At 33.1% G+C, this 13,832-nt stretch overlaps 1 protein-coding gene across 2 annotated transcripts; it reads left to right on the forward strand.

Moving 5' to 3' along the window:
- On the forward strand, positions 8,927-12,938 carry LOC109328383 (leucine-rich repeat receptor-like protein kinase PXC1). 2 transcript variants are annotated; one of them, XM_019561827.1, is made up of 4 exons: positions 8,927-9,126; positions 9,163-9,815; positions 10,455-11,183; positions 12,049-12,938. In XM_019561827.1, the coding sequence occupies exons 2-4, from the start codon at positions 9,176-9,178 to the stop codon at positions 12,726-12,728; spliced, it is 2,049 nt and encodes a 682-aa protein (XP_019417372.1). In that variant the 5' UTR covers positions 8,927-9,126; positions 9,163-9,175; the 3' UTR covers positions 12,729-12,938. The 2 variants fall into 2 exon arrangements, with proteins under 2 accessions (XP_019417372.1, XP_019417371.1); XM_019561826.1 differs by having other exon boundaries at positions 8,927-9,815.

The raw sequence follows: 13,832 nt of genomic DNA on the forward strand, positions 1-13,832 counted from the left end.
ACATTGGACTTCTTTCTGTTGACTATAGAAGTAACTAATTTTGGTATTGATAAGCTTGGAAATGAATGGCTCAACCATTAATATTTCAACAACCAAGAAACGCATAATCACTCAACCATTAATATTTCAACAAATGAAGAGACGCGTTACTACTTCACCATTAATTTCTCGGATGCTTAAAAAGTCATAAAACATCAACAACGCATAATTAAGCAAGTGCGGTTACTATGTCATCTTCAACAACGCTTCCTTAAATCTGCGATGTTGCATATATTCACATCAACAGCGCTTTCTATCAAATGCGCTGTTAAAAATAAATCATCCAAATCAGCGCTAACGTTACTGATGTTCAACAGCGCATTATCAAGAATGTGTTGTTGAAGTTACACAAATTGACAGTGCATGCTTTATTATGCGCTGTTGATGTTCTTCCGCCTCATTTTCAACAACGTCGTTCAAAATTGCGTAGTGTATAATCAATCAAGAATTATTGTTGAATGACCGTTGATTATTACGATATTTGGCGTAGTGTATAATCAATCACAAATTATAGAACTATTGTTTGCACACAATTCGGACTTAGCATAGACTAGTATTATTTTAACAACTAGAATAAAGTAATGTATTGATAAAGGGTTCACAAATTACAACTCTTCCTATCAAACTTGCATAGTGGAGTAAATATGAAAACAAAAGAGTAAGGGTTAGTTTGAGAGTTGGATTTTGGAGGGGAATGAAGCAAAAGGAAGGGTTTGAGATTCATCTCACAAGCGTATTTTATGACTCTCAAATCTTCACTTTCACTTCATTCCACTCCAAAATCCAACTCATAAACTAACCTTAAGAATTAAATAGAAAATGTTTGAGTATTAGGTAACCATTTTGCTTAATGCTATTAAATGAATGAATGAACAAATGTTCAAAGTTAATGTCAATAACTTTCAATGCATTTCAGATGTTGTTCTCTTCGAGTATGTTTCTCTCTGTTGATTATTCATGGATAAGGCTATTAGTAGATTGTTCATAAACCAAAGTTATTGCAGTAGTTGTTGCAAGGTTGTAGAGCTTTATTATTTTAATTAATGTCTCTTGAGGAACATAACTTTAGCAATCGAGTTCTTCTTCTCTTTCCTTTTGTAGTTTCATTAATGCTTAATAGTTATTATGGGTAAAGTAAATTATAATTATACTGGGTAAGTTTATTGAAATTACACAAATCATTCATCTCTTTTTTAAACTTACACAAATCAACTCTAATTATATATATAAATTACACTGATTATCCCTGGAAGAAAAATAAGTGTGATTCTTAAACAAAAAATGATAACGAATGTAATTAAGTCAAACAAAATATAGTATATTGATAAGACAATTCAAAATAGTGTAAGAGTCAATGTTTAATCATTATTTTTTGTTCGTAACAAATTGCATTAGTACTTTATAAGGATGTGTTTAAAATATTCTTATAATATATTGCAACTAGCCATAATAATTAATAGACAATAATTTTTAATTTGTCTTCATAATATATCATATTTTGTTTAATTTAATTACATTATTTACCATTTTTTCTTTAAAAAATTATATTTATCTCTCATGTAATCAGTATAATATACATATATAATTAAAGGTTTGTGTAGCTTTAAAAAGTATGGATGAGTTATGTAATTTGCATGAAATAAGGTGTCACTATAATTTACTGAGTAATATTAAATGAATTAGAGCAGTTGAAACCTGTTGATGTGATATAAACTAGCCTTTTTGCAAAACAATCGAGAAACATACTCGTGCAGTAGAGAGCATTTCTTTTAAAACAATCAAGTGGTTTTGCTTTTAGCAAATGGAGATGGGCGTTGGTTCAAATGGTACATGTTTGATTCTCTTTAAGTAAGATCTTGGGTTCGAGTTTTGTGGATAGAAAAATGTCTGCTGAGAGAGTTAGTCCTACGTACCTGTGGATGTTCTCAACTCGGACAAAATTACTTCCAGTACAAGAATAATGGTTGGAAACAAAAAATGTAGATGAGAAGATCTGATCCGTGGTAAAAACGTGTTATAGTTGATATAAAGGTATTCAAATTTATCATTGAACTTCTGTACTTCTCATTGAAGACTTGAAATCATTCTTTCTGAACTTTTGTTGAATCACATTAGCAATGTGATAAAAGTCTTTCGAATTATTCTATTAGTTTCCAAATTTAAACGAGTCTGGGTGGACATTTGCTGTCCCAAAACAGTGTATCACTTCATATATCATCGTTTATGATTTGTCAAAAAAATAATTAATTATTAAAATTTAATTTAAATATATTTTTTCAACCAACTATAAGTCGCGGCACATAGAGTTATACACCTTGTGGGACAGCAGCTCCGTGAATAGAGATATATCAATTTTCAAGACAAGTCAAGAACACTTACCAGCCAAATTCCCATACGACCTAGGGATGGCAACGGGCATAGGCAGACACGGGTAGTAGCTACCTGCTACCTGTTTCAAAATAGAAGAGCATTGCTCATACCTGCCCGTACTCATATAGGTTCCCGTGTGCGGTTATTTTTGTATATTTCTAAGTACCGGCAGGTACAACGGGTACTCGCGAGTTTCCTATATTATAATAGAATTTTTAATTTTTTACTTCTATTATGTTTCAAACGAGATGAAACTTAATTACTTTTGTACCTTTTGATTAAATATTTGGCAAAATGCTAAATTTATTGGTGTTTTCTATTTGTATGATTTTTTGTTCTCATTTCCTTACCAAAAAGTATATATTTTCTTTGTAAAACATGTGAGTTCTACACATATAATAATATTTGTAGGGTGTTTCACCATCAAACTCAATAAAATATGTAAACAAAGAAAAAGCAAAAAAATGTACATAGTGTAATGAATGTTAGAATAATGTACTTTTTTATTTTAGTTAAATATAATATATTAATCATATAAATAACGGATATCCGTTGGCACGGGTACCATAATACCCGTACCCGTCCGTAGTATTTTTAAAAACTCGTTTATAATATCCGTAGGTACCTGTTTGTGACCGTACCCGCGCCCGTACGGGTTTTACCTACGGTTACGGGTTTTTTTGTCATCCCTAATACGACCCTACAAATAGGTTATGATATTAATATAAGTAAATAGTAATTCTAAATGAAAAAATCTCTTATCAGATTTTATAGTTCATCAAAAAGTATTGAAAATCAACACTTATATTTTTTTTGATTTCCCACAGGTATCCTCGCCAAGCATGTACCACTTGAACCAACGCCCGTTGGTAAATCAACACTTATATGTTCCGAGTAAGTGAGGTCTTAACATTCTTCATGTATTTTAGACAACTTCATGAGGGAGTAATTGCCATATGACCATTTATTTACAAGTAAAAAACAAAAACCAAAAGGATTTTCGTATTTCTATGTGTTGTACGTATCTTATCAACTCCTATGACTAATTTTAATGAGCAAGTATCTTCTTCGGTACCTAAGAGATAAGTACTATAAAATAACAAACAGATTATAATATTTTATTATTTTATTTATAATAAAATAACATTTTTATTATTAAAATAAAAGGAGAAAGAAAGACTTGTCTTTCAGGCACCAGTGATGATTCTTATTCAATTCCATTATTACTTTCACTATACTATATTTAATATATTTAATGTGTTTGATTTTTGAAAAAATTGAACTAAAAGAATTAAAGCTTTGATATGACTTAAATAGGCATGACATTATACGCTCATTATGTTAGTAAGAGTATTCACAATGGTGCAATTCACTTTTTCGCTCTTAAATGAACCATATTGATTATTTTATATTTGTTTATATTTTCAAATAACTTAAGCAACTCAAACCAAAATTATTTTCAATGGTGCAACTCTATTTTGTTCTTAAATGGACCACACCAACATACTCATATTTATATTTCTTTCTTGTAACAATTTTCTTTTTCCATTTTTTAATGTTGGCTCACAACTTTAAGAACGTTACTTATTTAGCTTACTGTTGCGAAATAAGAACAAAAACGACTCCTCTCTAGTAGTGAATTTAAACGAAGAACGAGTTTATTTATTACGAGTGGTTTTTTTTGTTACTATTATGAGTGCTCTGATTCCATCATGTTGATACCATATGCATGTTGATTTTTATTATTGATTTCGATCACTTCAAGGTTGGTGTGAGAATAACTTTGCTTGCTAATGACTTAAAGTGTAGACCTCTTTTTTCTTCCACGACATGGAAAGAAATGGAACAGCAGACAAATCATGTAATGACCCACTCTCTTTTGTTGAAAATCTCAAGAGTTTGCCAAAGAAAATAAATCATGTTCATTCTGGTTAAAGTAGAATAAATAAATTGCAACGATACGGTCTATGACTCTAGTCCACAGGTTAACAAAAATGGGATCCAATTTCAAGACTTCATTAGATTAGATAATATTATATTCAAGAAATTCCATATTGAATTATAGACGGAGAAAATAGAATAAATAAATTGCAACCATATGGTCAGTGATTCTAGTCCATATGTTAACTAGCAAGTTACCTGTGCATTTGCACGAGACAATATTTTTTTGCTGTATGATTAAGAACACACATTTCTCATGCATTCGACTGGATAAAAACACATATTTCCTAAACAATTGTTGGTTTCATGCATCTTAGGTAATTGTGCACATTTTAAAATGATGTAGGTTATTATTGATTATATCAATTTACGGAAAAGTTATAGTGGTATTATCGTTATTCATTAACTCATTAATTAAGCAGAGGATATGAAAGGTCAAATGAGTATAGGTTAGCTTTGATCATGTGTGGTAGGATGTATGTGAGGAAGTGAAGTCTTTTAGGAGGGAATTATTTTGCTGAGAGTTTGACACGTGGCATGGAGGAACTTTATTTTCTTATATAGTTATAGACAAGAGTGGGATCCAATTTCAAGAGTTTATTAGATCGAATAATGTTAGGTTTATTCAAGTGTAAAGTTTTATATTGGATATGCGGGGAGGAGTGAAAGAATTTATAAGTAGAAAAGACTCATGAAACTAATGTCTAAAGGTTTTAGTTCAAGACGTGATGTCTCGCTTGTGGCTCTCCAATCTTCCCATACACCAGTAACAATGGAACTCACCGGTGGTTGGAGACTCCCCGGTCGTACTCTGGTCCAACAAGTGGTATCAGAGTCGATGGTTCAGCTGGGACATGGTGGACTTAAGCGAGAGCGGACTGAAAACTATGATACCCACACTTGGGGGGAGATTGTTAGTTTATTCAGGTGTGAAGTTCCACATTAGATATGCGGGAAGTAGTGAAAGAGTTTATAAGTAGAAAAAACTTATAGAACTAATGTCTTAAGGTTTTGGTTCAAGACGTGGTCTGAAGTGTCTCACTTGTGGCTCTCCACTACTCATATACCTCGATAATCTCTGAAGCACGGATTCGTCAAACACCCTCGCGTGTCGGTGTCCGACACGTATCTAACACGGATACGCTCGGATTTGTGAAAGATAGTATCCATAGAGTATCCAAAAAATAAAAAAATAAAATAAAATAAATAAATATCATGTATCAGATTCGTTTCCAATAAAATATAGGATAATATAGATTTGTTTTCAATAAAATATATGATAAGATAGATTCGTTTTCAATAAAACACCAACTTATTTAAAGGCCACAAAGAATCATACCAACGTACTATCACACCACATTGACCCTCCAATAGTCGGTCCACAATACCGACTCTCCGATCCACAACATCACCGTCAAGGAGGAGATGAAATTAATACTATTTCTCTTTCCAGGGTAGACAATAAGCAATTTTATCAGTCATTCTACTATATTTTCTAATTTTGATACTTGGTTGGAGGACAATGATTTTCAATTTCCATTATATTTTTTACTTTTGATATTTTGATTTTCACTTATAATTATCATATTTTATGTGTTTTTTATTATTTTATATACGTATCTGTATTCGTGCTTCATAGTCGGTAATAATGGAACTTCCTGGTGGTTGGAGGCTCCCCGATCGCTGTCTGGTTGAACAAGTGGTAAGGACTCAAGTGTTGAGTTTGGCCCTAAGACAGATGCCGACAATATCTCTGTAGATATTGAGAGAATGATTTCCTAATAGCGTGTTTGAGACGTCATAGTGAATGATATTAATTGTTAGCAAATTCACAAAAGCACATAGGCGCTGACTGACTTTAATATAGGGTGTAACATAGGTATTGCCTTTGATGCAAGGTGTAACACGAGCATTGATAGAGATGAAGAGGTGTGACATAAGTATTGGCTTGGATGCAAGGATGTGAAACAAACATTAGTTAGCATTGACGCAATATGTGTTGTACGTATACTTCTTATGGTGGAGTATGATAATTCTTTTGAACTATGATTGTCGAAGTAGACAATGATAGCGGTTGATGCTTTCTAATGAAGCTTCAAGGTTCAGTTTGACGGGTATTGAAAATGACGATTGTTGGTGAAATTTTGTTTAGATGTTTCATATATCAAAAGACTTCCTAAAAACAGGTGACTAGGTGGTATGTTTCGTTTGATGTCGGTACAAAAAGCTATACTACAAGTTTGGATAGCTATACTCTTGAATTATTTATCCAAAAATAAATTAAAAACACAACATGCATCCATTTTTTTTTTCCTTTGAATTCATTATCCAAAAATTCACATCACCTTAGCAAAAGGAAAAAACTGGTATGGTGTGGATCTAGTGTCTTAAAGAAATGGTCCTGAATGAGGAAATTAATTCTTTTCTGAAAGAGCAGCACTATTGTTATGAATAGTGAGTAGAAAAAAGGAAGATAAACAGAAACAAGAGGAAGGTAAAATTATTTTAGATACAATGTTCTGGATGAATGTCAACAGTCAAGCATCTTTACCCTTCTATAATAATTCAAAAAATTGACCTTTGCACCAGTGGGCACCAAGAGTTTTTCTTTTTCATCTTTATTAAGACCTTATCAAAAGCATCATTGCAGGCACATGTACAATCATGACAAGAATTAACGACTTGTTTGTACACACAACACATTTAGGAGATGAAGATTAGGGAAGTCATTAAAGAACATGTATATATCCATGGTTAGAAATAACATTTGCAATTTAGGTCACCATGCATATAAATCACTTAAATTAGGGTAAGCATATCCTCTTGTAAAAAATAATGAAATATCACACTACATCCAACCTAAATATGAGCACGGCGAAATTGTGGGTTACCACTATACAATTAAAAGAATAAATAAAAATTACATAAAATTAAAAAAAAAATCTTATTTTACTATTATATTTTTTTAAATTACACAACAATCTAACAATGCAAACAATTTATTATTCCAAATCTTCAAGTACAATCTAAATTCAAAATATAATACTTAATAATTAAGGTTATAATAGGTGTGGACTACACGTCATACCCATTAGAAAAGTCTATGGGCGAAGTGGACATTTTGGGTTAATGGAAAAAAATTTATCTCCTGCCCACTCAATAACTATGGTAGGCCCATAAACATAGCCTAAATTGTCAATAATAATTGCAATCATTGTTTTAAATTGTGATTAAGTTGTATTTCTCACAATTGCTACACGGCTACCATTATAATCATAATGTTGTGGTTGTAATCGTGGTTGCAGAATTAAGTTTAAAACATTAATTTTGATTTAATTGGATACAATAAAAACATAGATGAATTATCACAAAAGTTTGTCCTCAATGTTGTCTCATCTAATAAAAATTTGACAAAGAAATAAACATATTATTTTAACTTTGTTTTTCATTGCTCAAATTATTTTAACAAGTGTTGAAATTTTATTGGATAAATATGGTTGGAGATAATTTTTTGTGACAGCTGATTTGTAGACCACGATAGGAATTCAAGTTAGTTTGAGTAGATAATGTGTATATCATACTATCACTAAAACGTTTACTTATCATACTCAGCTTGAGAATTACAACATGATGCATATTCTAGCCGAGTAATGTGGGAGGATATGAGTAGGCTGCTAATATATTCTCCATATAAACCAATTTATTTTTTAGTGTAAATACACTATTAGTATAAAGATTTATATTCATTTATACATTATACATAATTTATTTATAATATTGTTTTAAGAGCAAATGATGATAAAATATGAATAATGAATAATACAATAACAAAATATCAAATTCATAAGCACATAATTTTTTTTTTCTTTTATTCTTGTGTGTTGTGCACATGCGTTTGGCCCATTTATAAATTCATTTACAAGTCAAAGTGGAAATATAATTTCAGATTCCAATGGTAGGTGAGAATGAAGACTTAATACTGTCGGATAGCTCGCCATTCTTAGTGGAAACTTAGTGCATCCAGAAAATCAGTTTCAAATCTCCATTGGGATAAAAAGGGCTTCATGGCTCTCAAATCTCAATAACCTCATACTCAACAAAATTGCTGTACCAAAATGTTGTACAAACTGGAGCAGGTTAATTTTGAGAGTAATTTTATGGTACTAAAAAGAAAAAGACAGGATCAAGAAGCATCACATTATTTTCTTTTCTTTTACCCCTTTTCAGAACAAAAGCAAAAGAAAAAGTGAAATATCATCATTCAAAATTTAAAGAGTGGACAACAGCAATCATTCACACAACAACCATCATCCCCTTGCAAATCCCATTCATACAAAAAAAAGTTGTTGTCTCATAATATATATTATATATATATATATATATATATTTATTATCTTACACTAATAATAATAAAGTAAAACTAAAAATAATAATAAAAACTTCAAAGTTTTAATAGACATAACATGTTTTTTTGATTAAAACAAAACATATGAGATAGAATATGACATCCCCATAATTTTAATCATATCATATATTCCCCAAGTCCAAAATATATAATAGTAAGACGAACTCTCTCTTTCCCAAGTTTCCCTAACATAAAAAATGCACACTCCCTTCTTCCTTTCTCTCTCTAATCATGCTACATGAAAATCCTTCCAATTTTTGTCTTAGATTCTCACTCTCCAAGAACAACCTACTCCACTTCTTATACTAATTTTGAAACAAAAAACACTCTCATTGTTTCCACTTCCGGCCTGACACCAACAAAAACAAGAAAACAAAGACAAACATTCCCAACATCATGAACCATCTTCATCTTCATCTCATGAAAATGTTCATCTTTTTAATCTTTACACCATATCTCACACTTAGCCTACACCATAATGACACTAATGCCCTCACCCTCTTCCGCCTCCAAACCGACCTCCACGGCTCCCTCCTCCGAAACTGGACCGGCATCAACGCCTGCTCCACCGCATGGCGCGGCGTCCGTTGCTCCTCAAACAACCGAGTCATCTCTCTCTCCCTTCCTTCCCTCAACCTCCGTGGAACTCTCGACCCTCTCACCGCCCTCACCCACCTCCGCCTCCTCGACCTCCACGACAACCGCTTAAACGGCACCGTTTCTCCTATCCTCACGAACTGCACCAACCTCAAACTCATATACCTCGCCGGAAATGATATCTCCGGCGAGATACCGGAGGAGATAGCCTCTGCCAAGGGCCTTCTCCGCCTTGACCTCTCCGATAATAACTTACGTGGCGTAATTCCGAAGGAGATTTTGCAGTTGCATTACCTTCAGACGTTAAGGTTGCAAAACAATGTTCTCACTGGTTTTATACCTGACCTTTCAGCTTCCATGGTTAACCTCGAAGAATTGAACATGACTAACAACGAGTTCTATGGACAAATACCTGAAACCATGCTTAAGAAGTTCGGGGATGTGAGCTTTTCCGGCAATGAAGGTCTTCACTTATGATAACCCACTATATTAGTTTATTTGGATTCAAATTTAGTTCAATTTTCATAACAACATTTTTTTATTAATAATTGTTATGTTTTTTATTAATTATTTTTTACCTTATTTCAACGTGGCTACAGAAGAAACCTATTTAAAAATAAGTTGTGTTTAACTTCTTTCAAAAATGCTAAATGGTGTTAAGTTTTGTTGTGATTACAGTTACAACTGCATGTTATTTTATAGTGTAATACTAAATTATAATGATACGGTTATATTGGATTATAGCTTAATTATATTGGACCATATTTAATTACACCAAAATTTAAAATTAGTTTGTAATAATAAAATAATTAATATTATTATAATCATAATTCATATCTCATTGGCCATAATTATAATAACTGCAATCATTATTACCATCACAATTTAAAAATAAGGGAAAGTTTACTAAAATGAGACTATAATGTTGAGAAAAGTGCAAGAGGTTGTAATTGTCTGAAAAGTGGTAGCAATTAAATGGTAATGGAACAAGTGTTTGATAAGTTATTTCTCAAAAATACTATTTTCTCAAAAATGCTAACCCTTTTGTTCTTAGTAAAACTTTTGTTGAGTTTGACAACGTCCTTCACTTGAACTTGTACAGGTTTATGTGGTGCAACTCCATTTCCAGCTTGTTCATTTACAAACACTTCTAACCCATATCCATCTTCTCCCGAACCCGATTCAACTCAAACGGTTCCATCAAACCCAAGCTCATTGCCACTAACAAGCGTGGTAGCCAGACCTGAAACCCAAACTCACAACAAAGCGTTGAGCCCAGGAGCCATTGTGGCCATTGTGGTAGCAAATTGCGTAGCATTGCTTGTGTTGACATCATTCATTGTAGCTCATTGTTGTGCAAGAGGAAGAAGAAGCTCAAACTCTATGGTAGCAAATGAAGGAGGAGGTGGTAAAAGAAAGAGTGGAAGCAGTTATGGGGGTGATAATAAGGTGTATAATGCAAATAATGGTGCTGGTGGTGTTGAAGATAGTGATGGAACAAGTGGAACTGATAGGAGCAAGCTTGTGTTTTTTGATAGGAGAAGTGGGTTTGAGTTGGAAGATTTGTTGCGTGCTTCTGCTGAGATGCTTGGGAAGGGTAGTTTGGGAACTGTGTATAGGGCAGTGCTTGATGATGGAAGCACTGTGGCTGTGAAGAGGCTTAAGGATGCTAACCCTTGTGCTAGGCATGAGTTTGAGCAGTATATGGATGTTATTGGGAAGCTGAAGCACCCTAACATTGTTAGACTCAGAGCTTATTATTATGCCAAGGAAGAAAAACTTCTTGTCTATGATTATCTTCCTAATGGGAGCTTGTATGCTCTTCTTCATGGTTAGTTTTACTTTTTCATTAGTCTTCAACTTTTCATACATTGGACTTCTTTCTGTTGACTATAGAAGTAACTAATTTTGGTATTGATAAGCTTGGAAATGAATGGCATTAGTAATTAGAAATGAAAGTATTAGGGATTAGAAACAAATGCATTAGAGAGAAAATTGGAGTAGCTTTAATGTAGAAAATATGGTATAGTCGCACCTAAGGTGGGTTTGGACATGTGTGGAAGAGATCGGTAAAAGCCCCTGTAAGGAGAATAGACCAAATGAAAGCTAGTCTAATTCCTAGAGGAAGAGTGAGATGAAGAAAAACCATATAGGAAATGATTAAGAAAGATATAGAGATCACAGTTTTATCAATGATCATCATTTATTATTGAGTGTTATGACATTGTTCGATTAATTTAGCCAACCACACTTAGTTGATAAAGACTTGGTTGTTGTTGTATAAGTTTGGAAGTTGTAACATATAATATTAATATTATTTGATCCATATCAGAGTTATACACACACCTTGAATTTCAAATCAAGAATTGAGTCATCCTTAGCAGGTGGGAATATAGTTGAAGTTTTTGGTATGCAAATTACACTGTCAAGTTCCAATCCTTAATTAGTGTGACACCTGATAGTTTATGAACAAAGTGTACTTTCTTTGAGAAAAACCTATAAGCGTCAATAGAATTTGTCTTGAATCAATTATTCAATTAGAATATAAATAACCTGTGATGAACCTCTACTACGTGGTAATTGTGATATATATTATGTGGTGAAAGTGGTACAGATTTTGGTATATGAATAGCAAAACTGAACTAACTAATTAATTGTCATTTGTGATTTGTTTTTTCTTTCCTGAATATTATTAGGGAACCGTGGTCCAGGAAGAATTCCATTAGATTGGACTACAAGAATAAGCTTGATGTTAGGGGCAGCTAAAGGCCTTGCTCGGGTTCACGCAGAGTATAGTGCAGCCAAAGTTCCACATGGGAATGTGAAATCATCCAATGTGCTTCTTGACAAGAATGGTGTTGCATGCATCTCTGACTTTGGTTTATCACTGCTGTTAAACCCCGTTCATGCCATTGCAAGATTAGGAGGGTACAGAGCCCCTGAACAAGCAGAAACAAAGAGACTATCTCAGCAAGCAGATGTGTACAGTTTCGGCGTGTTGCTATTGGAAGTGCTTACAGGTAAAGCTCCCTCATCACAGTACCCTTCACCCGCTCGACCTCGAATGGATGAAGAGGAACAAGGAGCCTTGGATCTTCCGAAATGGGTCCGGTCGGTTGTGAAGGAAGAGTGGACAGCAGAGGTGTTTGATCAAGAACTCTTGCGCTACAAGAACATTGAGGAAGAGCTTGTGTCCATGCTGCATGTGGGGTTAACTTGTGTGGTGCTACAGCCAGAGAAAAGGCCAACAATGGCAGAAGTTGTCAAGATGATTGAGGATATCAGGGTGGAGCAATCTCCTCTTGGAGAGGACTACGATGAATCACGCAATTCGCTTTCACCTTCCATTCCTACCACTGAAGATGGTCTAGCTTAAAAGTATTGTTGCCTGATATGTAATGTCATTCATGTTGTTGTGCTGTAACTTTATTTGATCCTCTTCTAGTTGCACTATCTTGCTGCACATTGCTTATTCATGTCGCTAGCTCTTCAGTTTGTGTTAATTTAAGTGTTCTCTTTGGAAAATTTGTGAACTTTCTGAAATTCTGTTCTTGAATGTAGCAAAAATCTTTTGATCTTGACTTGAGATTAGAATGAGTATTGTTTAGTTGTATTTTATTGTATGTTGTACATGAACAATGATCCTCTCCATTTACTCATATTTTCAATGACAAAAATGTGATTTTATGGTAAACAAAGGGACAAAAGTTTTATTACATATTATTATTTTTGTATTATTGTGTAGCATTTGTCTCTCCATTAATGAAGATGGTTGTACATTTGATACTTGCATGGGTGCACCTTTAGTTTTTATTATTTTTAAAGTTCAACCTTTTGTTTTTAAAACTATGTGCCTTAAAGAGTTTTCATTTCACATTAGGTGTAGCCCATGCTATGCGGGGCAAATCAACAGACAAAAGAAGTATTGAACTAGACTCCTCTTCAATACTGTGTTTGTGAGGAAGTATTTTATTTGTAATTTTAAGAGTAAAAATGTAATCTCAATATAAATAAAAAGATACAAGTGTTATTACGTTTTGTTTTGGTTTTGTCTATTAATTTTCTTTCTAGTACTCGAGTGGATTCTCACTCACAACTAATACTTGCCAAACTAAATCACAGCCCCAATATGATAAACACTATGTTCAAATCTTGGTGGTAGTTAGCACAATTTCCCATCTCCTCATCAAAAAAGTTATGTAAATCCGGTAAATATTTTTTTAATGTTTGATAGGATCTTACGATCCATATTACGATCATACATTTTACATGTTCACTTTTTCTTTATGATCTTACTTAGATTTCGATCTTATCAACTAACTTATGGATAAAATATCAACTTCAGCACTATCCTATCAATGAGCATAACATATAAATATGGTGTCTGCTGCACTGCATTATACAATGCAAAAGCAGAATACATCAGCAAAATGTTGATACATAAAAATATGGTATGATAATTCAAGTGCTATATGTTTAA

Source organism: Lupinus angustifolius, chromosome LG15, assembly GCF_001865875.1.
Source record: "Lupinus angustifolius cultivar Tanjil chromosome LG15, LupAngTanjil_v1.0, whole genome shotgun sequence".
NCBI classification, from domain to species: Eukaryota; Viridiplantae; Streptophyta; class Magnoliopsida; order Fabales; family Fabaceae; genus Lupinus; species Lupinus angustifolius.

Bases quoted from the DNA above. Each gene is read 5' to 3' on its own strand.
- LOC109328383 (XM_019561826.1), top strand. From the start codon at position 9,152: ATGAACCATCTTCATCTTCATCTCATGAAAATGTTCATCTTTTTAATC. The intron at 9,816-10,454 runs GTCTTCACTTAT...GAACTTGTACAG, and splicing joins GAGCTTTTCCGGCAATGAAG to GTTTATGTGGTGCAACTCCA. The intron at 11,184-12,048 runs GTTAGTTTTACT...GAATATTATTAG, and splicing joins CTTGTATGCTCTTCTTCATG to GGAACCGTGGTCCAGGAAGA.